Source organism: Hypanus sabinus, chromosome 10 (genome assembly GCF_030144855.1).
Source record: "Hypanus sabinus isolate sHypSab1 chromosome 10, sHypSab1.hap1, whole genome shotgun sequence".
NCBI lineage: Eukaryota > Metazoa > Chordata > Chondrichthyes > Myliobatiformes > Dasyatidae > Hypanus > Hypanus sabinus.
In genome coordinates, this window is record NC_082715.1 from 25,246,981 (window position 1) to 25,273,832 (window position 26,852).

The 26,852-nt window shown below is 40.3% G+C and overlaps 1 protein-coding gene across 4 annotated transcripts in view; it reads right to left on the reverse strand.

Annotated features, from left to right (window-relative positions):
- The window catches only part of LOC132400510 (protein SOGA3), a 61,764-nt gene extending 37,875 nt beyond the window's left edge, over nt 1-23,889 (reverse strand). For 3 of the 4 annotated variants that reach the window (XR_009514277.1, XR_009514275.1, XM_059981520.1), the window contains exons 1-4: nt 23,801-23,889; nt 17,698-18,343; nt 17,109-17,333; nt 16,769-16,927 (exon numbers count right to left, since the gene is read on the reverse strand). Coding sequence is in view for 1 of the 4 variants with exons in the window: in XM_059981520.1 (XP_059837503.1) it covers nt 16,769-16,927; nt 17,109-17,333; nt 17,698-18,285 (972 nt within the window). In the remaining 3 variants the exon portion in view is untranslated. Of the gene's footprint in view, nt 1-16,768; nt 16,928-17,108; nt 17,334-17,697; nt 18,703-23,800 lie in introns of those variants that run through there. The other variant, XR_009514276.1, reaches the window with a different exon arrangement.
- Nucleotides 23,890-26,852: the final 2,963 nt, after the last annotated feature.

The following is a 26,852-nucleotide window of genomic DNA, read 5'->3' on the forward strand; positions in this document are numbered from 1 at the left end:
GCGAGTGTGAATGAACAGACTTCTGGCTGAGTAAAGCAAAGACAGGACAGCTGGTTTAGCCAGATCACAGAGAAGTACAGCACCATTAAAAAAGTTGGATTTAAAGGTCTGAGTATAGATTAAAAACTGGAATTTATGTATTGGTAATGTAAATTAAGTGGTTATGAACTTAGATGATTAAAGAGTTGAGAGTACATCACTGGTGAATTCCAAGAATATCAAAAATTGCCCATACTGGAAACCTGCAATAAAAACTTAAAAGGCTAAAAGCAGAAATTGTTTGTGGAAACAAAAATAGAATTCACCATCAAAAATTTTGAGAAGCAGAATCTCTACAGTGACACTGACAAGTCCTTTAAGCAACAGTGCCACTCAGTGATCTCTTGCCTGCAGAACAGCTTGAGGTGCCTTGCCAGGAATTCCAAGCCCTCCTAACAGCAATGGTGGACAGGCGTAAAAGCAGCAAGCTATCACTATGCACTTTGTCTGCCTGTTTGTTTTATTGAGCTACGACGCAGAACAGGCCCTTCCGGACCTTCGAGACACACTACCCAGCAACCCCCAGCCTAATCACAGGACAATTTACAATACCCAATTAACCTACCAACTAGTACACCTCTGGATTGTGGGAGGACACCTGAGCACCTGGAGGAAATTCATGCGGTCATGGGGAGAATGTACCAACTCCATACGGGCAGCTGTGGGAATTGAACCCAGGTCGCTGGTACTGTAAAGTGATTATACTAACCATGCTGTAAGCCAGTAAGACAAAGGAGGACAATCAGACTATTCAACCCACTGAGTCTGCTCTGCCTTTTCATCACGGCTGACTGATTACCCCTGTACTTCTGCAGAGAAACTACAGAACCTCTGCAAGCTTCAATTGCTCTCAACAGCCCAGATGAGAAACAAAATACGGACAGAGAAAAAAAAATCAGCAACTGCAGCAAACATGCCAAAATGTTAATGAATCTGAGAGTTTCAATATAAAGTAGTTCTTCTATTATAAATAGATACAAGTTCCAGTTAGAGTTCATTAATAATAATAACACAAAGTAGGGGGAATTTTCAGCAGGTCAGTTTCATCACTTCAGGTGAAACATAATTCACTTGAAGTTTTATGTTACCTGACCAGAAGAATATTTTCAACACACTCAGTATTTTTTTTGTATTTAGAATACCCACAATATTTTGTGGTGGTGTATTTACCATTAACACTTTAGTAATTGCCCTCAACATGTTAGTGCTACAAAGCAAAGGTATTTAAACCCAAATCACTCTCAAAAATAATACGTGCTTCAACCAAAAAGTGAGAGATCACAGGGAGAGCCAAAGGCCCAACTATTATTAGGCACATACAATTCTAACACACAATGCAAATAAAGCAATGAAAGGTTAGAAGAGCAATTATGCCAATGATAAGGAGACACAGCAGTTGGTAATAGTAAATTGCTAATTAATAAATCTGGGAGTCCATAGCTTTACTCTCATTAGCATCTTCTTATAAAATCCCAGTCTGTTTTACTAAGGTCTGATGGGGAACAGACTCTTTATTATTCTCTGATGTGGACAAGGAAACTACTCATTTATACAGACTGGTTACCTTCATCAGCAGCTGTTAAGGAGATTAGCTGTATTTGTCACATGTACATCAAAAAACCAAAATTATGCAGTGAAATACATCGGTCGCATCAATGTCATGGGGGCAGGCTTCCAGCACCAACAGAGCATGCCCTCAACTTAATAACCCTAACCCATATGCCTTGGGAATATGGAAGGAAAACAGAGCACCTGGAGGAAAACCCGCTCAGTCACAGGGAGAATGTACCGTAAATTCCGGACTATAAGCAGCTACTTTTTCCCACGCTTTGAACACTGCGGCAACACTGCGGCCTATACTACGGTGCGGCTAATGCATGTTTTTTTTCATGCCGCCAAAAACATTTTGCCTCGTAACAGTAGACCAATAAAATTGATGAGTAGTTCACAGAGGTCCAATGAAATTGTACGATAAATCAAGCGCACATTCACAATTAAATTATTGTAAATCAGTCATTTGTACTCACCCTCATCAACATGGAAAACACTCGAAGAAAAGCATATGATGCAGCTTTTAAGTTAAAGGCGATCAATCTGGCGGTTGAAGAAGGAAATCGAGCTGCTGCACATAATCTTGGCATAAATGAATCAATGTTGAGACGGTGGAGACGCCAGCGTGAAGAACTGAGTCAATGCAAAAAGACGATAAAAGCTTTCAGAGGTAATCATAGCAGATGGCCCGAACTTGAAAACTTTCTTGAAGACTGGGTTAACACACAAGAGAACAGGCGGCCGTGGTGTTTCCACCGTGCAGATCAGACTGAAGGCTAAAGCAATCGGCACCAAAATGAAAATCGAAGATTTTAGAGGTGGCCCATCGTGGTGTTTTAGATTTATGAGACGAAAAGGCCTGTCCATCAGGGTATGCACGACTCTGTGTCAGCAGCTCCCTCCCGACCACGAGGAAAAGCTTGCTAACTTCCACACATTCACTCAAACAAAGATAGCGGAGAATTCCATCGGGCCAGATGATAGCATAAATATGGATGAAGTACCTTTGACGTTTGACCTGCCTCTCACTCGGACTGTTAATAAAAAAGATGACTCGTCCATCATACTGAAAACAAGTGGCCATGAGAGAACGCATTTTACTTGTGTTCTGAGCTGCACAGCATCCGGACTAAAGCTTCCACTGATGGTGATTTTTTAAGCGGCTGACAATGAAAGTTCAGTGAAAGCTGCTATCAAGAGTACAAATTCAATTCCAGCTGATTCCTGGGGGCACCACGAAGTATTTGCAGCCACTGGACATCAGCGTGAACCGGGCATTTGAAGTGGCGCTGCGCATTGAGTGGGCGGCTTGGATGACGAGCAGCGAGAAATCCTTTACCAAAACAGGACGCATGCGAAGAGCATCTTTAACTCAAGTCTGCCAGTGGATCCTAAATGCGTGGAGCCGTGTCACAACATCCACCATCACCAGCGGGTTTCGAAAGGCTGGACTGCTGCGTGATGAAGAGGACCGCGTGCGCTCAAGTGAGAGCGACAACGAAGAGACTGAAGTGAGTGATGAGATCCTGAGGTTTTATTCAATTCGGACACTGAAGGACTTTGATGGTTTTAGTGCGCAGGAGGAAGATGAAGAAGGCGATCAATAACTTTTCCTGGTAGGCTGCAGTATATATATATTTTTTTACCAGTCGTTAGGAGATATTGGAATGTTGTTCGTGCACTGTTCAGTAAAAAAGTATACGCAACGTAATTTGTGTGTTACCGATACATATGTATATTTAAAAGTAGCTGTGTTACAGGCACTGTTTGAAAAAAAGCATTTGCAATATATATTTGTTTATGTTACCATACGGATTTAATTAAAAGTTAAAAAATCCTCACGTGTAATATCTTTCTGTGTAAATATCTCATATTACAACGTGGGACACCTGCAGCTTAAAATCCGGTGCGGCCTGTACAAGTACAAAATTGATTTTCTTTCTAAAATTAGAGCGTGCGGCTTTTAATCAGGTGTGCTCTGTAGTCCGGAATCTACGGTACAAACTCTTTACAGCCAGCAGTGTGAGTTGAACACCAATCAGTGATCGCTGGCGCTGTCACTAACTGCTAAGCTGCCATGCCACCTCCAAGGGCAGCTCATCATCATCTTCAAAGAAGGATTGGTAACCTTGCCTGCATTTCTCACATCCAGGAAGTTAATACATGGCAGTTTAGAGCTGGAACTAATACAGAACAGTTCTGATCTATTTTGGTCACCAAGTCACCAACTATACAAAATTTAATGCTAATTGGCATTGTTATTCAAATGATAGCTGGTGAAAAAAATGAAAAATTAGCACAAGCTGTATTTCTAAGGTTAGGGTTGAAGTAGAAAGAAGGCTTTATTTGATAAATACTGCAAGGAGGATACTCGAAGGAAGATATCATATCTTGATAAAAGGAAGTCAAATGAAGTTCAAAGTACACTTATTATCATAGGATGTATACATTATACAATCTTGAGATTTGTCTCCTTATGGGCAGCCAGTAAACAAAGAAACCCAAAAGAACCCATGAAAAAGGCCAACACCCAATGTGCAGAGAAAAAAAATTGTGCAAACAATAGAAGTAAGCAAATAGCATTCAGAACAAAGTGAGTCCACAGACACAAAATGTTGAGCAGCCTCAGCCTCAAAATCCTGAATTTTCAGCAAAATCAACTTCAGATTTTAAAAAAACTGCAGTCCTGTTATTCCTAAATCAACATAAATCCATGCTCAGTGATATCAAAAAGGGTTAATTTATTAATTCTATCTTTATTACATTTAATATGGAAAATAGTATTTAATTAGTGAAATCACCTCCCTTGACTTGAAATGCAGCAATACAATATTTTTCCACACTTTTCAATGCTGTGTTGGTTGGTAGAGTTCAAAAATTGATCCTAGATCATGCTTTGTACAACACCCATACAAAATCTGAATTATTTCAAATTATGCTGATGATACAAACATAAACATTTCAATAAAACACAAAGAAATCAAGGTAAATCAGTTGTACAGCACTTAATTTTAATAAGTACACTTTTAAATCAAAAAATAGTTGTAGCTTTAGTACAACGCAGAAGAAGGAAAATGTGGATGGTATAATCAATTGGTCTTTAGAGTGTAATTCAATATGCCAAGACAGTGATTAGTAGATCAAGCAAAACATTAAATTGTCTTGCCAAAAATCTGAAATACGAAGTCAATGCCACAGCATGAACTCAGTATAAGGTGAGGTATTACGTTTAAATTTTCAACAGTTTAACTGATGAAAACTGTGATAAGAATGATTTCTAAAAAGCAATTAATGTGCTTTAAACACCCGTCTAGATGGCCAGTATTAATCTTCAAGATGAAGGTGCAGAATGGGAGTAGAAATAGCCGAGATTAATAATGATAACAGTGACAACTAAATGGATTTAAGGAACTTAAGAACTGTAAAGAGCTTTTTCTTATATATAAATCATTAGGATTCATATTAGATTGGTTGGATTGGATAGAAAAGGGAGAAAATGAGAGAGCTAGAGAGTGATAAGTTAAAAATTAACAAAACACTCAATAATATTTATTTACCTCAGTAAATAGGGTGTCCCATGGTTTGTGTGGATCTACAAAACTGTTTAAAACTAAATTATAAATTATTCTGGTGCAGAACATTAACAGGCCTTAATTTCACTGACGTGAAGATAATTTATATTCTTCATTTCTTCTACCAAGATGTGACCAATACTGACTAAGCTACACATATCACACATCACTAACTCCAAGATAGTGGCAATGGTGTTCCTAAATGGTTTTATACTAAATTTCTCTCTTGAGCTTGATGACAATGATCATTTAATGGTCTATTTGTTGTTTTAACTGGCAGGAAACGCCAAGCTGAAAAACAACGGAATTATGGCAGTAAGCTAGTGCAGGCAACTGGATCTGCATCCAAACAGCACTGGTAGCATTCATTTCCTTCTGCAGTGCCAATTTACTTCTAAAATGAAACAATGTTTAGTTATGTCTACCATCTGTGCCTGATAATTTCCTACATAACAAATTTATCAAATCTCATTTATAAATGTACTAACATACTGAATTTTATTTCAGTGAATAACATGCAAATTATTTAAACAATGAATTGGGGTTTGAGGATAAAAATGCAAAAAAAGATCACTTTCACACATCAGTGCTTAAATTCTATGGCACCCGCAGCTTGATATTCATTTTCAATGCTGGCATTGGTAGATAAATGCAAAGATCAGCAGCCTGATTTTAATTTTTAGCATTAAGCCCACGTCAAGTTTTTTATCACAGCAATCCATTCCCAACTCCAATATAATACTCCCTATCAAGCACTTGAAAGGCTGTTAATTATCTGCATGTTGTTCTCCTGCACTCAACAGCTGGCATGTCCAATAAAACAGCAGAGGGAGATGAAAAGTGCAGTGGAAGCAACAGAAACAAAATGAAGTAAAGGAAATTGGTGAAGACAAAGTGGGGAGATACAAGGCTATAAGAGTAAATATAAACTGTATTGAGAAAAACCAACAAGGATAAATATAAGCTGTGTTGAGATGAAAAATAAATGAAGAGTGAAAAGTAGGAAGTCTAAAACTAAACTTTCAGTGATAATAAGAGGCAGGTGTGTTAAAAGCAGAAATGGAAACAATGAAGCACAGCACTGAAGGAGACTGAAAAAGACATTTTGTCGACTTACCACTACCAATATCTTCAACTAGACAGGCATCAAAGGCTGAGAAGCAAATCATAAACATGAGAAATTCTGCAGATGCTGGAAATCCAAAGCAACACACACAAAATGCTGGAGGAACTCAGCAGGTCAGGCAGCAACTACGGAAATGAATAAACTGTCGACGTTTCGGGTCGAGATCAAGAAGTTTGGGCCAAAATGTGTTGGTCACAATGTGTCCCAATTAACCAGAATCCACTGTATTTAAATTATCAATGTTTTGGATCCGGAGATGCTTTGATCCAGAAGGTTCTTCAGAAGTCAAAAATTAATCTTGAGATTACAGCTGTTGTGTTAGGTTCTCATAACAATGAAAATAACGGAAATTCAACTTCCTCTACTGCAGAGAAAGAGAGAAAGGGAGGAAGAACAAAGAAAAAGAAAGAACAAAGTTGTTGTGGTTATTTTATACTAAAAACTAGCAAACCACATTCCAGTGATAATCACTGATGAAATAGTCAGGTCATTGGCGTGATACAGGCTGCAGAGAAACTTTTAGAAAAATACAGAATGGGCTACACTACAATAACTGAAGATTCCCTGGACAATTAACCACATAAAGGTGATTGTATAAAAATAACCTGCAAGAAAAATGCAATAAAAATAACTACTTTACAGACTCACCAAATAGAACAACTGAAGACTCAGCAAAGTAACAGGAATCCCTGCCACACTCTTCTTACCTATTCAACTATAAACCAAGGCATGCTTTGACATGGCTTCTATTATCACATCACTTTCAGTCGTCACATGATGTCTTAGCAATATCTGATAAAGTCACTGAGAAAGTACTCACATATGCATCAACTATACCCTACTCTCTACCTCTCCCCAACATATCTTTTAAATCCCTTAATACTTTGCTCTTCATCCAATACAGGAAAAAAGTTTGTCATTAGAAAGCTGAAATTACCGTCTTCTTTCCCATTTTTACCCCATGAATTTCCAACAGATTGCTTTCTTATAAATGATCATCTTCTCAGGTTAAAACATGTCTTGAGATGTATTTGGAAATTGAACTGAACTTCAAACTCATAACTTCTTTGTCATACAGATCATATTCTTCTCTCCTCCCCTGAAGAACGGGTGCTTCAACTTATCGGAAAGCCTTTTGATACTTTTGATCCTTCACCCTTCAAAACCCTTTCATCATCCAATTGTTTTTCCCACATGAGCCCATTCATTATTTATATCAGTCCTTGTTCTGTGCTGGCTCACAGTCATTCCATCTCTGTACTCAGATCCCATCACATTTTCAGATGACTGTATTCAATGCCTCATTGATGCTCATGCCATTGGATATAAAATCTTAATACGCAAATTTCCTGTTCACTTCCTTAACACTTCAGAAAACTCAGCTCTTTGATCCAATTTTTCATTATCCTTCCCTTTTGGCTTTCATTTCTATGTACTGAAGCCACCTTAAACTTAATCTTGTACACTGAAGATAAAATATAAACATAACTTGCTGTTGTCTGCTGATGTGCTCCAGTTGGGTAAACCACGGCTCTAGGATTAAACATTTCTGGGAATTCATAGCAAAAAGAACATAAAGAGAACTTAAAGTGGAGTTAAAATGTGGGGCTGGGTTTGACAACAGACATGATATGATCAGAACTGTTTCCTTTCATTAATCATTGGGATATTTATCTCATAGACACTGTCGCACTCACAGACTCACTCCGTTCAGCCAAAATCCCAGCCATCTGCCCTGCATCCTTTGTCCATTTTGGACATGTGATAGTACAACCCCACCAATGTACACGATGATAATGCCATGGAGTTTCCTAGCATCAAGTAAAGCAAGGATGAGGAAATCATCCATCCTTCCTCAACACATCTACTGAATTTTCAAAGGAAACTCTTCAGGGAAGCATGGGCACAGAATGTGTCCATCAATGTAAAATATGTCAGCAGTGTCAGTTCCCTGACTGAACTGACTGAGACCTGAAAGATGCAACTGCCAGACTGAGCCTGTGACAGATTACAAGAGAAGAATTATAACAGAAGAAAAATCTATTTGATACTGTCCTCACAAATCCTTCTATTGTTAATGCATCTGATAATCAGACACTGGAAGAACTGTGAGGCCTTTAAAACAGAAAGGGTTTCAGCTGGTCTAGGAGTACTCCATGACAGTGAAAGATAGGAAAATTAAAGAAATTTGAGCTGCTTAATGATCAGAAAGTTAGAAATTAGATACAATAAAAATAAAATAAAAAATGAAAACCAGGCCATGGGAGGAGGCTCTTGCCATAATTTTCCAAACTTACATACATTCAGGACGCTGCATCCTTTGTCCATTTTGCTCAAGAGACAGTACAACCCTCCCCAGTTGCAAAATGGCAAAGGTGACTCTTGTTCAAAATGGTGGTGTGTGTTTATTCCCAGTAATTACAGACAAGAAACCAGATGGACACTTGTGGTGGAGTCTGTTTTATTGTATCTAATTTCTAACTTTTTTTTTTGCTTTTTTGCTTTCACAGATTAACAGGTGCTGCAACACCATGGACAGAAATTTGGCCAGATAACAGGGACTAGAGAATAATAGCAAAAAAATACGTCTTTTCTGACTGGAAGAAAGTATGCTTCTTTTAATAAGACCATTCGACCATAAGATATAGGAGTGGAATTGGGCCATTTGCCCATCGAGTCTGATCCGCCATTTCACTGTAGCTGATCCATTTCCCTCTCAGTCCCAATTTCTTGCCTTCCCCCTGTATCCCTTCATGCCCTGACGAAGCAAGAATCTATCACCATCTGCCTTAAAAATACATAAAGAATTACCCTCCAAAGCTGCCTGTGGCAATGAATTCCAGAGATTCACCACTCACTGGCTAAAGAAATCCCTTCTCATCTCCATCTGCATTTTAAAATGACACCCTTCTATTCTGAGGCTGTGTCCTCTGCTCCAGCACAAGGAGTCCCTTTGCACCTCAGATTTTTGTATTTTCTCTCTATTTAGAAAATAGTCAACCCTTTCATTTCCTCTACCAAAGTGCATGACAAATACTTCCCGACACTGTATCCCACCTGCCATGTCTTTGCTCATTCTCCTGTAGCCTCTCTACCTGCCCCTCCACCTTTCTTCATATTGTCTGCAAAATTTGCAACAAAGCCATCAATTCCATCATCCAAATCAGTGACATATATAATGTAAAAAGAATCAGTCCTAACACAGACCCCTGTGGAACACCACTAGTCACTGGCAGCCAAACAGAAAAGGCTGCCTCTATTCCCACTCTTTGCCTCCTGCCAATTAGCCACTGCTTTATCTATGATGGAGTCTTTCCTGTAATACTGTACCATGGGCTCGCAGCTTGTTGAGCAGCAGTGTGGGTGGCACCTTGTCAAAGACCTTCTGAAAATCCAAGTGCAAGTGTTGCTCCTTTCCTTGTTATTTCTTCAAATTCTAACAGACTTGTCAGGCAAGTTTTTCCCTTGAGCAAATCATGCTGACTAAGGCCTATTTTATTATATGCCTCCAAGTACACAGAAGTCAGATTCTTAACAGTAGACTCCAACATCTTCCCAAGCACTGAGGTCAGACTAACTGACCCATGATTTCCTTTCTTCTGCTTCACTTCCTTCTTGAAGAGTGGAGTGACATTTGCAATTTTCTATTCTTCTGGAACCATTCCAGAATGTAGTGATTTTTTTAAAGATCATTACTAATGCCTCCACAATCTCTTCAGCCACCTCTTTCAGGCTTATTGAGAAAGTAAGGAGGCATGGGATCTAAGGAGACATTGCTTTGTGGATCCAGAATTGGCTTGCCCACAGAAAGCAATGTGTGCTTGTAGAGGGGTCATATTCTGTATGGAGGTTGGTGACCAGTGGTGTGCCTCAGGGATCTGTTCTGGGACCTCTAATCTTTATCACTATTATAAATGACCTGGATGAGGAACTGGAGGGATGGGTTAGTAAATTTGTTGATGACACAAAGGTTGGGGATGACGTGGATAGTGTGGAGGGCTGTCAGAGGTTACAGTGGGACATTGATAGGATGCAAAACTGGGCTGAGAAGTGGCAGATGGAGTTCAACCCAGAAGTGTGAGGTGGTTCATTTTGGTAGGTCAAATATGATGGCAGAATATCATATTAATGGTAAGACTCTTGGCAGTGTGAAGGATCAGAGGGATCTTGGGGTCTGAGTCCATAGGACACTCAAAGCTGCTGCACAGGCTGACTCTGTGGTTAAGAAGGCATAAGGTGCATTGGCCTTCATCAATCATGGGATTGAGGTTAGGAGCCGAGAAGTAATGTTGCAACCATTTTGGACCCTGGTCAGACCCCACTTAAGAGCACTGTGCTCAATTCTGGTCGCCTCACTACAGGAAGGATGTGGAAACCATAGAAAGGGTGCAGAGGAGATTTAGAAGGATGTTGCCTCAATTGGGAGGGGGGGCATACCTTATGAGAATAGGTTGCGTGAACTTGGCCTTTTCTCCTTGGAGCAACGGAGGATGAGAACTGACCTGATAGAGGTATACAAGATGATGAGAGGAATTGATCACATGGATAGTCAGAGGCTTTTTCCCAGGGCTGAAATGGCTAGAACAAGGGGGCACAGTTTTAAGGTGCTTGGAAGTAGCTACAGAGGAAATGTCAGGGGTAAGTTTTTTTACACAGAGAGTGGTGAGTGTGTGGAATGGGCTGCCGGCGACGGTGGTGGAGGTGGATAGGAGACTCCTGGATAGGTACATGGAGCTTAGAAAAGTAAGAGGGCTATGGGTAACCCCAAGTAATTTCTAAAGCAAGGACATGTCCGGCACAGCTTTGTAGGCCAAAGGGCCTGTATTGTGCTGTAGGTTTTCGATCTTTCTATAAATGAGTTTAAACCCATCTAAACAATTCTATCCAACTTGTCCGCAATAATATTGGATCCCCTCAGCTTCAGGTCTAAAACATCCTTTTTACAGGTCATACCTTCCCCAGAAGGGATCCCAATGGTCCAAAGATCTGAACCCCTGCCCCTGCACCAGTTCCTCAGCCACACATTCACCTGCCAAATCATCCTATTCTTACCCTCACTGGCATGTGGTACAAGCATAAATCCAGAAATAACTACCCTGGAGCTCCTGTTTCTCAGCTTTTTACCTAGCTCCTTAAAATCTCTCTTCAGGACCTTCTCACCTTGTCTACCTATGTCACTGGTATAAATATGTACCAAGAATGCCATGGACATGATCCGAGACATCCCTGATCCTGGCACCAGGGAAGCAACATGCCATCCGGGTGTCTCTATTGCTCCCACAAAATCTTGTCTCTGTTCCTCTGGCTAAGGAATCTCTTACCAACACTACAGTCCCCTTCACCTCTTTGCACTTCTGGGCCACAGCATCAGACTGAGTGCCAGAGACTCGGTTACTGTGGCTCCCCCCAGGAAGTCATCCCCCTCAACAGTATCTAAAGTTGTATAACTATTATTGCAGGGACAGCCACAGGTGTACTCTGCAGTGGCTGTGCATTTCCCCTTCATCTCCTGACAGTAACCCAGTTACCTGTCTCTTGCAATCTGGAGATGACTATCTCCCTGTCGCTCCTGTCTATCACTTCCTCATTCTCCCATATGAGTTGAAGGTCATTAAGCTGCAGCTCCAGTTCCTTAACACATTCTCTCAGGAGCTGCAACTAGGTAACCTGGTGCAAATGGGTTTATCTAGGAGACTGGAGGTCTCCCAGACTTCCCACATCCCACATACAGTACAAAACACTGCCCCTGGCCACTCTCACTGAACTACTATGCCATATAACAGATGAGGAATGAGCAAGTAAGAGCAGAGAGAGAGTAACTTCAAGACACTTCACCTCACCCAAGTCTGAGGAGCCAAAGCCTCTCTAAAGACCGGTACACTAAAAAGAATGGTTGCTCAAAGAATGGTTGCACCACTTGCACTTGAATTGTTTTTATTGGCTCTTTCTAATGAATCCGTCTTGTTAATTGGTCACTTCTCAACTCAGAGAAACTACCGAGAAACCCTGCCTTCAAAATCTCAATCACCCTCCTGATTAAAAGGTAGCTCCTTTTACGCACCACTGACATTCACTGATTGTCCAACTCAGAGAAAACTGTCGCAAAGCTCTGCTTTTTAAACCTTGAACTGCAGACCTGACTGAAAGGTAGCTCTTTTTATGCAGTGCCTCTTGCTAATAGATCGCTCCTCATCTCAAAGAAACTGCTGTAAAGTTCTGCTTTTCAAACCTCAATCGTAGTCCTGATTAAAAGTAGCTCTTTTTACACAACCCTGACATTAATGCATATTAAAGGCAAACTAGGCCCAATTTCAAATCTGTGGATGATACAAAAACTTGGGTATAATGTACAGTGAAGAGAATAGTAATAGATTTCACAGAGATATCCAAGCTAATGGATAGATGGTGGATGAAATTTATTTTGAGAAACACAGTCTTAAATTTTTGTTGAAAAAAAATGAGAGGATGTAATATTAAATAAAAAGCACAATTTTGAAAGGAAAACCACAAAAATCTGTGAGCCTACAAGCATTGTAATCAAAAACCCTAGCACAGAATGAATTAATGGTTGATAAAAGCAAACTGAATACCAGACTTTATAATTAGAGGCACAGAGACATAAAACACGGGTTTGCCCGTGACTGCAGTATGGTGATCAGTTCCAGGCTATAAACTTTAGCAAATATGTGATGGCTCTAGAGTGGACAAATAGCTGCACATTTTATCCAAATAAAACTGAAGAACAGCAGGAAGGTGAAAAGAGAAATGAAAGATCTCATGTAAAAGGAAACTACAGACATCTTGTGCCCACTGCATCTCCTTTATCTATTCTTTCTTCAATTAGCAACACAAGACAATAAGGTCAGAGATTACTGCTGATAATCAACAGTTAAATATAAAACAAGTTAATACTTTTAAGGAAAATTAACATATTAAGTAATACTTTGGCTTCTATATAGAATCCTCTGAGTATCAGGGTACAATATACATCAGTAACATCAAGGCATTTCATTGGTCATCGGAGCAGGCTCGCAGAGTTTATTCTTTTATTCCATTAATTGGTCATTAGGTCTTCCCTGAGATGGACTTAGCCCTTTTTTTTAAAAACACCATTCCTATCCTCCATATATAATTGTTTGCAGCAACAACATCAACATTTTCAGAAACACAAGAAATTCTGCAGATGATGGAAATCCAAAGCAAAACGCACAAAATGCTGGAGGAACTCAGCAGGCCAGCAGCATCCATGCAAATAAACAGTCAACATTTTGGGCCGAGACCCTTCTGCAGGACTGAACATTTTGAGATGATTTTCCTCCACAGCAGATTAACTGGTTAATTTCAGCCAGTATTTAACTTAAATAAATCAATTAATATGAATATTAATGTTATTATTTGCTTTTTTCCACATAAATCTCTGTTCTCTCATTCTGGAGTGTTTTTTTTAATTTATAATTAGTTTTCTTTTAAGGACAAATCAGCTCTAATTTTTTGCACTTCAGTAGGACCAATAGGGTAGGTCTTATATAGTGAATGGTAGGCTACTGAGGAATGTGATAGAACAAAGGATCTGGGAATACATTAAAAGTTTCATCACAGGTATACAGGGTCTTAAAGAAAGATTATGGCACACTGGCCTTCATTGATAAAAATACGGAGTATAAGACAAGGGATGTTATGTTGAAGTTCTGTAAGACATTGGTAAGGTGTAACTTGGAGTATTGTGTACAGTTTTGGTCACCTACCTACAGTAAAGATGTAAATAAGGTTGAAACAGTACAGAGAAGATTTACAAGGATGCTACAGGGTCTGGAGGACCTGAGTTATGAGGAAAGACTGAATAGATTAGGACTCTATTCTTTAGAACGTAGAAGATTGACAGGAGATTTGATAGTGGTATACAAAATTATGAGGGGTATAGATTGGGTAAGTGCAAGCAGGCTTTTTCACTGAGGTTAATTGGGACTACAACCAAAGATCATGGGCTAAGGGTGAAAAGTGAAAAGTTTAAAGAGAACATAACGGGAAAGATCTTCACTCAGAGGGCCGTGGGAGTGTGGAATGAGCTGCCACCGCAAGTGGTGTATGTAAGCTTGATTTCAACGTTTAAGGGAAGTTTGGATACGTACATGGATAGTAGGGTATGGAGGGCTATGGTCCTGGTGCAGGTTGATGGGAGTAGGAAGTTTCAATGGTTTTGGCATGGACTAGACAGGCCAAAGGTCCTGCTTCTGTGGTGTACTTCTCTATGACTCTAATGGAATAAAAAAAAAGCACTAAAGGATTCAAATCAAATGAAGCATTTAGGCACTAAGTGCATTGTGGCAATATAAGTTCTCTTCAGTTTTTAAACAGATGATCATGAACTTTTCTTTCAAGCTAAAAATCACTAACTTTAATATGTCACTTTCTATTTCAGCTTTTGCAATTTTTATCTGATAACCTGCTTAGTTCAGGTTCTGGTTCTTGATGTAGCACATAATAGTTCTTCTAGATATAAAGCATAGAAAATAGAACATAGAATAGTACAGCTCATTACAGGCCCTTCGGCCCACAATATTGTGCCAACCCTCAAAACCTGCCTCCCATATAACCCCCCCCCACCTTAAATTCCTCCATATTCCTGTCTAGCAGACTTTTAAACTTCACTAGTGTACCTGCCTCCACCACTGACTCAGGCGGTGCATTCCACACACCAATCACTCTCTGAGTGAAAAACCTTCCTCTAATATCCCCGTTGAACTTCGCTCCCCTTACCTTAAAGCCATGTCCTCTTGTACTGAGCAGTGGTGCCCTGGGGAAGAGGTGCTGGCTGTCCACTCTGTCCATTCCTCTTAATATCTTGTACACCTCTATCATGTCTCCTCTCATCCTCCTTCTCTCCAAAGAGTAAAGCCCTAGCTCCCTTAATCTCTGATCATAATCCATACTCTCTAAACCAGGCAGCATCCTGGTAAATCTCCTCTGTATCCTTCCCAATGCTTCCACATCCTTCCTATACTGAGGTGACCAGAACTGGACACAGTACTGACAAGTGTGGCCTAACTAGAGTTTTATAGAGCTGCATCATTACATCGCATCTCTTAAACTCTATCCCTCGACTTATGAAAGCTAATACCCCATAAGCTTTCTTAACTACCCTATCTACCTGTGAGGCAACTTTCAGGGATCTGTGGACATGTAACCCCAGATCCCTCTGTTCCTCCACACTACCAAATATCCTGCCATTTACTTTGTACTCTGCCTTGTAGTTTGTCCTTCCAAAGTGTACCACCTCACGCTTCTTCGGGTTGAACTCCATCTGCCACTTCTCAGCCCACTTCTGCATCCTATCAATGTCTTTCTGCAATCTTCAACAATCCTCTACATTATCTACAACACCACCAATCTTTGTGTCATCTGCAAACTTGCCAACCCACCCTTCTACCCCCACATCCAGGTCATTAATAAAAATCACGAACAGTAGAGGTCCCAGAACAGATCCTTGTGGGACACCACTAGTCACAACCCTCCAATCTGAATGTACTCCCTCCACCACGACCCTCTGCCTTCTGCAAGCAAGCCAATTCTGAATCCACCTTGCCAAACTTCCCTGGATCCCATACCTTGACTTTCTGAATAAGCCTACCGTGTGGAACCTTGTCAAATGCCTTACTAGAATCCATGTAGATCACATCCACTGCACTACCCTCATCTATATGCCTGGTCACCTCCTCAAAGAACTCTATCAGGCTTGTTAGGCACAATCTGCCCTTCACAAAGCCATGCTGACTGTCCTTGGTCAGAACATGATTTTCTAAATGCCCACAGATCCTATCTCTAAGAATCTTTTCCAACAGCTTTCCCACCACAGACGTAACTGAACATAAACCAGTACCATTTTATATTTGTACTTGCAGGAGTTCCTGCCTTGTTTAGATTGTCAAAATTGCTCCCACCCTGTACACTCATGATTAGTTTGGCATCTACTTATGAGCAGACTAGACCCACTGCTAAATTGATGCCAGCACCAAACTGGCACAGATTAGTCCAAGGGTTAGCTACTTTACAGACTTGTCATCTCCTTTGGGCGCAAGGCAAACAACTTGAAAAAATTGGTAACAAAGCTAAAAATAAAAATTCAATCTTATTTACATCCCCTGGACCTCATGGCAGGCACTTGCAAAATCATGTAGTATTTGTACAAGAAGGACCTGACGTGAAAAACAAGACCTGGGTTTTTAGACAATTTTCTTGTGTGAAGGTTTAACACATCTTCCACATCTTTGTAAACTGCTAACTTTTTTTTACACACATGATACTTTCTAAAAAAACAAATCGCAAGTTCTACTAAAAATATCAATTTAAAGTTAGAGATATATGTGTAATGTTCCTCCTCCACCACCACAATCAACATAGTTGACATCTAAAGATATGAAAGGCATCTGATTTCTTACTGTTATGAACTTTTTACACATAAACAGTGATCACAACTACTTGCCTCTTTTATTTTGTCCAGCTCATTCTGTAAAGCTTGCTTGGTAATTTCAGCCTCTATTAACTGCTGACGCAAGGCTTCATTTTCCTCCTCAGTTTTGGTGCGTTTTTCCTCAACGTTTTCCAATTCGTGGTGCAGGCGGACAGATACATCTTTGGCAACCTGTAATGGATGATAGCAGTCATGTCGATGTTTTGCTGTCGGAGAAAATATACAGATGAGTAACTACCTTAAAATGGGTGAAAATTGGTTATAAGTGCTTTACTTCAAAGATGCCAAACTCTATTTGTATTTAGTAACTTCAGCGACCTAGTGGCATGTGACAGATTGGAAGTGAGTTGACCTTAAGGTCTTGTTCCAGACTTCTCAGGAGCTCGTTGTCCATCTCGCCGGTCTGAGCGAACCTCATCCTTTTCCTCTCGGTCTTACGCAGGCGGTACTGCAGGATCCGGCAGTTCTTGTTGGCCCGCTCCAGCTCCCGCCGGAGGTCCTGCAGTTGGCAGGCGTCCTCCTCATAGAAACTGTCCCTCATCTCGTCCATCTCGGTTCGCATCTCCTCGATTTCGTTCTGCCAAAGCAATGCTTTCATTTAAAAAAAATCGAGTTCAACAATAACGGGGGGTGGAAAAACTCAAATGAAGAGATAAAAAGGGTATATCCTGCAAAAGCAAAGCCGCTTTGCAATCTGCGACAGGCGTTTCCCGAACACAATGGCCATGTTGGCTGCGTTTGGAATTTGTCAACATCACCTTTCTCAGCGAAATGGGGTCCAAAAGAGCTGACTCCCAGTGCCCCAAATATTCAGGTCGTCTTGTTGCATTAACACAAATTACTGTACCTTCCCCACTACCCCCCCCCCCACCCCCACCCCCAGCCCCAGCCCCAGCCCCAGCCCCAGCCCATCTCTGCAACGCACCGAAACAAAAGCCTACCTTAAGGCCCAGGTTTTCCGAGCGCAGTTTCTCGATCTCATTCTGCAGGCTTTCTTCTTGCTCCGTCATCGCCTCCATGTTGGCGTCTCCGGCCGGCCGCTCATCCAGCTCGGCGGCACCTTTGGTGTGCATCGCGGCAGCGCTGGACAGCGCCTTGGCCACGCTGGGCGGCGCCGCTCCCGCCGGCTCCCCGCCCCCGCCCACCGGCTGCGGTGGCGGCGGCGCCGCTATTGCTGCCGTCTCGGCGACAGCCGGTGCGCGGCCGCTCTTGGCAGGGTTCGCCACCGTGCTCTGATCTCCCTCCTCTCCGGCGCCGTCATGGGGCGTAGCCGCGACCACCCTTTCAGCACCGAAGGGGCGGACAGTTGCCGCGGGTCTGTTCGGCTTGTCTTTCGCGGCTGCGGCAGCTTGGCTGGCGATCCGGCCGGGGTGGTAACCCGGTTTCAGTGCATTGGCTTTGCCAGCCAGCGATGTCTTGATGGAAGGTCTGGAGTTAATATCCCGGAATCTGGCCGGCGAGGAGGCTCGTTGCTGTTTTCTGTTGTGAGAGTGCTGTCGGTTTTCAGCAGCGCCGCTGGTTGGGTTCATGGTGTTACTGACATCTATGTGCAATGCTCAGGCAGCTCCATGCATACCACTTCTTGTGCTGCGGGAAATTTCAAGTTAGAACAGAAAAATCTATGCAATTATAGAAATAATAACAGAGTTTACTACGCCAAGTGTAGAAGTATTATTTGCAAGCTGTAGCAACGCAGTTAGTCGGGTGGTGATCACTACCATTGATCTTTCCAGCAACCTGTTTTAATATGCAGAGAATCGTTCGAAGACGATCATTAGGCAATTTGAATCCAACTTCGTGCTTCACAGGATCGGAACAAGGTGGGAACCCAGTTTCTGCATCGTCTGTTGTATTACGAATGACTTTCATTTATTAAAGCAACTGTACTTGTATTTAAATTTGTCAATACATCAGGAAACTGTGAATAGGCCATGGTCTTTATTGGATCAAACCACAAGAAAATTATCAACAAAAACCTTTATTAATACAAGTTTTTTGAAGACTCCACAGATTTTGGTCTCTGAATTGGATCATATTCTTGCTGGACTCAAATTAACAGCTGGTTGCTCTTGTAAGAATGGTTGACCCTGTGAACTGGCATGTTACCAAGATACGCCATGTCAAATTTCCTTTCCAAAAATTAATTAATTAAAGCTGGATTTTCAAGGTTAGTTTCCTGCACCACGGGGTAAAATTTGGAAATCCAATTACTTACAGCCAGCGCCATGCTTCTAATTTCCTTGTAGAATAACTTTTCTGTCACTAAACACTCTTGAGTGGTTAACAAAGTTCTACAGATGCACAGTGGAAAGCACCCTAGCTGATGCATCAGTCTAGTATGGAATACCAGTGCCCAGGAACAGAGAGTGCTGTCCCAGTCCCAGTCCATCACAGGCAAAGCCCTCGCCACCATTTATGGTACATTTATATAAAGCACTGCTACAAGAAAGCATCCACCATCAAAGACCACCACCATCCAGTCCATACCCCCTTCTTGCCACTACCATCAGGTCTACCTGGTCCCACGCCACCAGGTTCAGAATGCTAGTTTAAGAGCCTGATGATTGTAGGATAACCACTATTACCCTACAGCCATCACAGACCTGAATTAGCATGATTAACTTCATTCACCACTACTCTGAGCCGATACTACAATCTACAGATTCACTATAAACTCATGTCCTTAATATCACTTTTGTTTGCACAGTTTTTCTTTTGCACAATGGCTGCTTGTCAGTCTTGTCTATTTAAGTATAGCTTTTCATATAATTCCACAGAATTTTTTCCTGTAAATGCAAGAAGAGTAATCTCAAAATAATGTATGGTAACATATATAACTTTGAGATTAGATATTATTATAAAAGTATGTATAACATACATAAATGTAATACAATAATAAATTTAATAATAAAATTAGTTCTCAAAATATACTGGCATTATTCAGATTCCTGGTCTGGTACTTAAGTACAATAAAGTAGTAAATATTATCACTTACTGAAGGTGCAATATGGTTTTAAACTTTTAATTTAATTCAATAGTGAAGCTTTATAGTAGCCAGGCAATTTTCCGTAGTTTGCAGCAGAATAATTGTAAGCTGGCAGGTTATACTTGCATGTATTTAGTACTCTGGTTTAGTGCTGGTGATGGATTCCACTTGATTCTACCATTTATATTGCCCATCTCTCCTTAAGGAAGACATATTATCTTACTAAATGCTAAAAAATTCCAGTTAGGGAGATGAATCTACAATGAATTTGTCTGGCATTAGGATCAAGTGCTTGCCGTAAAAAAACCTTTTAACTTGAGCATTCACAAGCCCCATTCCTAGTTTTTTCAAAATCACATGGTCTTTTTGATTTATATTATGTACTCTTGCCGGTTGAGTAATTTCAAATGTAAATATGGCCTTGTTTTCTAGAAGGTCATTGGTAAGGGATGTGTAATTTTTTTCTGATCGTACACATCCATTACTGTATCTTATTTTAGACATATACGCTCATTATTTATTTATCCTATGAAAATATAATACTCATGAGTGCCCTGTCTGTCACTTTCCTGATATGACATTATGTGCCTGTGATGCTGCACTTTTCATTGTACTTGTGCGTACATGTTCATTGAGCATATGACAATAAACTTAACTTTCAATTTTCCATCCTGCTAATCTCGGCAAACAATTTTTGCCGAGGCTTGTCCTCTACTGCATAGTGTGTTAAAACACGTGTTTTATGTAGTCATCAAATATTAATAACATGCTACTTTTGCCAAATCCACATCTATTAAGCACGAAAGTGGAGCTACCGTTTAATCCAGACAGCATCCAGACTTCCGACTTGTCAATCTATTTCCTTTTCTTGGTACTCATTTTCTCATCTATCATTGTTCATTACATATTATAAGACACCATTCAATACACTGGTCTGTATGCATATCTGCATTCATATTATGCATATAACTAATACATTTATCAAGTGCATGCTCTCTAAATGTGAATGTTCTCAGACAAATTGGAATAATGTGGATTCTTTCAATTTGGCTACAAGAGATAATAGTTTAATTATTCTTAATTTATTAGCATTTCATTACTGGGAAATCCAATATAATGTTCTCCCACTCCATGGTTGAGCGAGGGGAGGGGGAAATTGTGAACAAATCCCAAATATTCTTCAATAATGGTTGCCATCATCAGAGCTCAGAGATTTACACAATGAGTCATACATGCCATTCTTCCTGTGCCACCTGTCACTCAAGACACAATGGTCTTTCCTGCTTTCCTTGTTCTGATTATAATTATTGAGTCTTCATATGGTCAAGTTTATTTAAGTTCGATTATTGATGTTTACACAAGTGACTGTTCTGCTAATTGCTGATTGCTCATGGCTGTTTGCACAATTTTCCTGTAAATTGTTGGTTGCGATTGTGTCTATTATGGTATTGTCCTATGTTTTATGCTTGGCACTGGACCACAATCAATTCTGGCATGTTTCATTATTATGACTTACATAATTTTAAAATCAGCGCTGTGCGCCTACATCTATTCTTCCATAATGCACCCAGAGTGTATTTTCACATTTACCACCATTTGTAATCATTGAAAAACATTTGGCATCTCTGCCATATCTTCATCCTCTACAACTAGATTCATCATTAATGACAAAACCATTCCTCCATAACCTCTGGGACTAAAATATTTCACAACCCCAACTAAGGACGATTATGTCATTGAAAGATCTCTAGAGAAATTGCTGAATACAACAAATTTTACTCACCCCTCCCCCCCCCAACTGATACAATATCTCTATACATACATGTTATTTAATGGTCTTTTTGCTTTCAGGTGAATTTAATATCTCCACCTTTTAGGTAATCTAATACTGATGTAATAATCTGCCAAAGCAATGAACTAAACATAACCGCTTTGGTCAATCTTATCCTTGTCCTTCTACATCAGGGGTTCCCAACTTTTTTTATGCCATAGTCCAAAACCTTTAAGCAAGAGGTCCTTCGAGCCCAGGTTAGGAACCCCAGTTCTACATATTGATTTGTTCAGATTTTGCTGAATTATGCTATGTGAGTGCCTGAAAACACATGAGAAATTCTTTTATATTCGTGACCTGAGCAAGTACAATGCAACAAGTCACTCCCCGACAACACATATTAGTTTGTTACCAAGTAACATTCATTCATGAATGTCTGCATCAGGATACTTATAATTTCAATTATATAAAGATGCATGACCCTGAGAAGATTTTAAAGAAGGAAGCTTTTGAATTATTTTTGAATTTGACTTCATAAAACAAAACTCTATTCGAATACTGATTTAATATTAAATGCCTGTCCTAGTCGCATAAAAAGAAACTGTGACTATATATTATCAACTTCCATCAACTCAAAATTACCTCAAGCTGATGTATAGTGAATTTTGAAGTGCAAGCTGACAGTCCGCTATCAAAAATGATGTCAGGTATGTTACACATGGTTGCCATGTCTTTGAAGATGCCTCAATGCTATCAACCTTCCAAAACAAAAATAAATTGGCTCTTATCTCAAAGGCACTAGCTGGTATTGCACAGTAATAAGCAGGCAAAATTTGTCATAAAATATTAATGCATTAACTCTATTCATTTGGCCACATTATGCTACAGTTAAGTGGTGGTTCTGTAACTTGTAGCATCAACAGAATCTAATTACCATCTCCACAGTACAAATATGGGCAGATGTACCTTTTGATTTATATTTTTCTTACTTGACCTCCTATTAGTCTGCAATTTCCAGAGATACTATTAAGTTCTGTTGTGATAATTTGGAGGGTTGTTTATTCCAGAACAATGCAACCCAGATTCTAGTGAGCCTGCATACTGTCTGGGCAATGGTAATTTTACCTATGTTTTTCCTAGTTTAAATGCTAGTCTTTGATCGCATGAAATTCTACACACAAATTTTCTATTAAGTATGTGGATGATAGCTTTCCTCACATTCTAGAAAAAAATCTACAAATGCCTGGATCCCCAGAGATACTTAATGCTGTCCTGTGGTAGGAATACAGTTATTCCACACCTAGCATAAGGAAAGTAATCATTAAATGACAATATTTATTTATGTTCATGAAACACCCCTAAGTGCGCAACCCTCAGCCATTCATATTCCCAGTATCCTATATGAGATCCATTCTGTTCCAACAATTCCACTAACCATCATGACACAAGCAAACTGGGATCGGGTACCACAGCTCAGCTGGTCAGACTGAGAATATATGGCTGCAAGTATTAGTCATTCTGACATTACTAAACACGTGTAATTGTGATCCATCTACTTATTATTGTTCGTTAGAGGATTTTATTGTTTTTTTAAATGCTGCGAATCACAAAACACTAATATTTGAAACAAGAGGATATTTTACAGTTTAGTGGCATGAAATAACGTGGCATTTTTAAAAAGTTCGTGTATTTTCACATAAAAGTGTGGGAGTGCTGCTTTCAGACAACAAATGCCACATGAGGTAACCATCTTGTCTCACGCCCCTAAGAACGATGCGGCGCGGTGGGCGGAGATACAGTGCCACATATTTAGACACGAAAAGTCAAATACGTGAATATTTTACTTCCTATTGTCGATGCCATCTTAACGAGTAAAAACCTCGATGAAAATACATCCTGATTGCTGCATCGCTTAAGGCAGCTGGAACGGCTGCCCCCCCACCCCCCATCACAAGGGAGATCGCGCCGCGCTCCTGCAGCCGCTATTGTGCACAGCGACGGGACAGCCGGATTTCAGCAAGACCGTTGTAGACGAGATTATTAAAACTATTTAAAAAGAAAAAAAAACGCCAGTGAAGCAGTCACATTATTGAGGAATTCCACGAACGGATAATAGAAAAAAATCTTAGAGCAAAAGCAATAAATTTAAAAGAACAGTCAAAGGGAGGTATAAGTTTTATTGGCACAGAGTGAAGATGCTTTCTCTCTTTGCGAAGATGCACCCCCAAGTCTATCAAATGAGCCTCCTGGCTTGGCAAGTGAGAGGTCTGAGGAAGAAGGGACTCACCGTTTTCGGTTTGTGCTGCTGGAACAAGCTTCCATAGCTCAGCTCAGCTTGCCGCTTTATTTGCATCTCCCCCAGGCTAGAGCATTGCTCTGTCTGATGAGCAGCCCACCGAGCAGGGAGGAGCTTCCCACTGACTTCCGAGGGGGTGGACCATCGACGCCGCCACGCTAGAGCCGACCCGCTGCTGACATCTGCCGCGACCTTGCAGGATCTTGACTGAGGCAAACGCGTCTTCTGTTTCTCCGCCCCCTGCACTTCTGAGACAATGCATAAGCCTATATCGGAGGTTGAAAAGGGCCCCTGGTAATAGAGAGGGACATTAAAAAAAAAGACACCGTGAAACACTACTGGAAAAGGTTTGGAAAGGCTCAGCAAGCTAGGCGGTACCTGTAGACAGAGTCAACCATCGGGTCGAGGACCTTCATCGGAAATGAGAAAGAGAAATGCAGTTGGTTTTAAGTTGCATAGGATGAGGCGAGAGGCAGATGGGGAAAGGAGACTATCGGAAGATACATGAACAAAGAGGGATAATGCACAGGCATAAGAGATCAGCTTTAATTTGGCAAGATGGTGGGCTCTGACATTGAGGGCCCAATGACCTGATCCCGTGCGGGTACTGTTCTGTGTTCTGTCTAATTAGGTAAGACCCGGATTGGCATGGGGACAAAATGCAGTTGATATGGGTCATCTATGTCCTCTAAGGGGAGGCAGAGAGAGAAAGAAAGGGAGAAACATAACAAAAGCTTTACCGTAATGACTGAAGTCAATTGATACTATACTGCAAAACTGTGTAGCATTAGTTACCAGCAGTTACTAGAAGTAGCTTGTAATTAGTTACTTGAAGTGTAACATTACGTTACACTGTGTTTCACCGCCAATTCACATCGTGACAAACTGATAACATTACAAATTCCATCCGCAAATTTGACTTTGGGTTTGGTAGTTCTGCAGTTCTCTGAGGTGCAGTAGTGTTGTGAGCTGTCAGCGGCAGATCAGTGTATCACCATAATATCCAAAGCCATGAGAAAAATAAGCAAGAACGGCTCCGCTTGCTCTACAATACAAAAGATTTTATCTGAAATCCTCAATCCTAATCGCTTCACGTGTTTACTTCTTGTCGATATATCAGATTTAGTCTTGAATATACACAACTGAATTTCAATCAGATTTGCAAAGGAATTACTGTGAATGCGAGTGTTGCAAAGCCCAAGCCTTTAGTTGTAGACTACTATCAACATTCAAGGAAAACCACCAGCCTCTGCCCTAAATTATCTAAGAATTTTGTATGTGTCAAAGAGATCCTCTGAAAATCAAAATATACAGTATCCATAGGTTTATTCTTTACTGGGACACAAAGGCTTCATCCTCTGGAACCAGTAGGAGGTAACTAATAAAGTGGCCTTTGAGTGTATGTTCATGGTCTTCTGCTGCTGTAGCCGATCCACTTTAAGATTTGATTGGTGTTCATTCAGAGATGCTCTTCTGCACACCACTGTTGCAGCACATGGTTATGTGAATTGCTGTCACCTTCCTGTAAATTTGAAACCATCTGATCATTCTTTGACTTCTCTTAATAACAAGGCTTTTTTTGTGCCCCCAGAACTGCGCTTACTGGATTTTTTATTGTTCCTCATACCAAACTCTAGGGACAGTTCTGTGTGAAAACTCCAGGAGATCAGCAGTTTCAGCGATGATCAAACCACCCTGTCTGATACCAACAATCATTCCATGGTCAAAGTCACTTAGATCAAATTTCTTCCCCCATCTTGATGTTTGGTCTGAACAACAATTGAACCACTTGAGTATGTCTGTATGTTCTTTTTAATGCAATGAGTTGGTGCCATATGATTGGCTGGTTAGATATTTGCATTAGCAAGCACACATACAGATACATCTAATAAAGTGGCCACTGAGTGTATATCAAACATGATTTTCCTTTCATGGAACTGTGTTCACAATGATTTAGCATAGTGGTTTTCCAAGTGTTTTGTTGCCATGCTACTAAAATTGACTTCTGCTATTTATTTATAAATGATCTCTCTCTCTTTGCTCAAGCAGTAATATTGCACTTGCTACCATCTGACTCATAGGAACTGTTCCACTTGCCTTGAGTCAGATGGTATTCTGCAAAATCAAATCCACCTCCAGATCTGCCTAAGTTAAAATCCTAGGGTGTATGCCAACTTGTCAAGCAAAATTGTTGACTTTTATTCCCATTATTTGTGCGATTTTTTCTCTGCAAATATTAACTGTATTGATTGTTTTATACCCTTTATTATCATTTCAGCAATGGTCATCACCTCACTTTTTTGCCTCACTCCTTGATGAATAGTTCCACACCAATAGAAAATTGTCTCTCCAACATATTTACTCTAGAATTACAATGGTTGTCAAGTATGAAGAGTGGAGTTCATGAGGAGCCTTATCACTAACTAAAATAAACACTAAAATAAAGTTGAAATATTTGTAAATATCTTAATAAAAATGTGAATCTGATGTTTGCACTTAGACTCCACATGATCACTTTACCACCAATGATAACTGTGTTAATGCAACTCGATTCATGCAATATAAGTGGATTAATCTGGTTGCAAAAAAGTTTGTATATTTAAAGAAATGTGTTTTGGAGCTAGATGCTTTCCTTGGCATACAAAGATATATAAAATCTACCATTAGCTTCCCATACCTTATTCAAACTTACTGGTTTTATAGGACTGAAACATAGAAAATAGATTAGTACAACACAGAAACTCATCTGAGTCACCAGAGAGACACTGAAGCTGATGATATAAGAATTTATTTGTCACAATAAGCCTTTGTAATTTCAAAAATAGACTTAATTTATAATAAGAATATAGACTAAGGAAGAAATGGTGCAAAACATTTACATTCATGGTTGTTACTTCCAATAGTGTAAACTTGTTGAAATAATAAAACATAATACCATCTATGTGGCCTTTTGGGATGATACTGTATACCCTTTGAATGCTTCCCCCGCCCCCAACTTGGCCACTTCATGTATGGCAGAGGAAAGAGCCCAGACTGTGGTCCT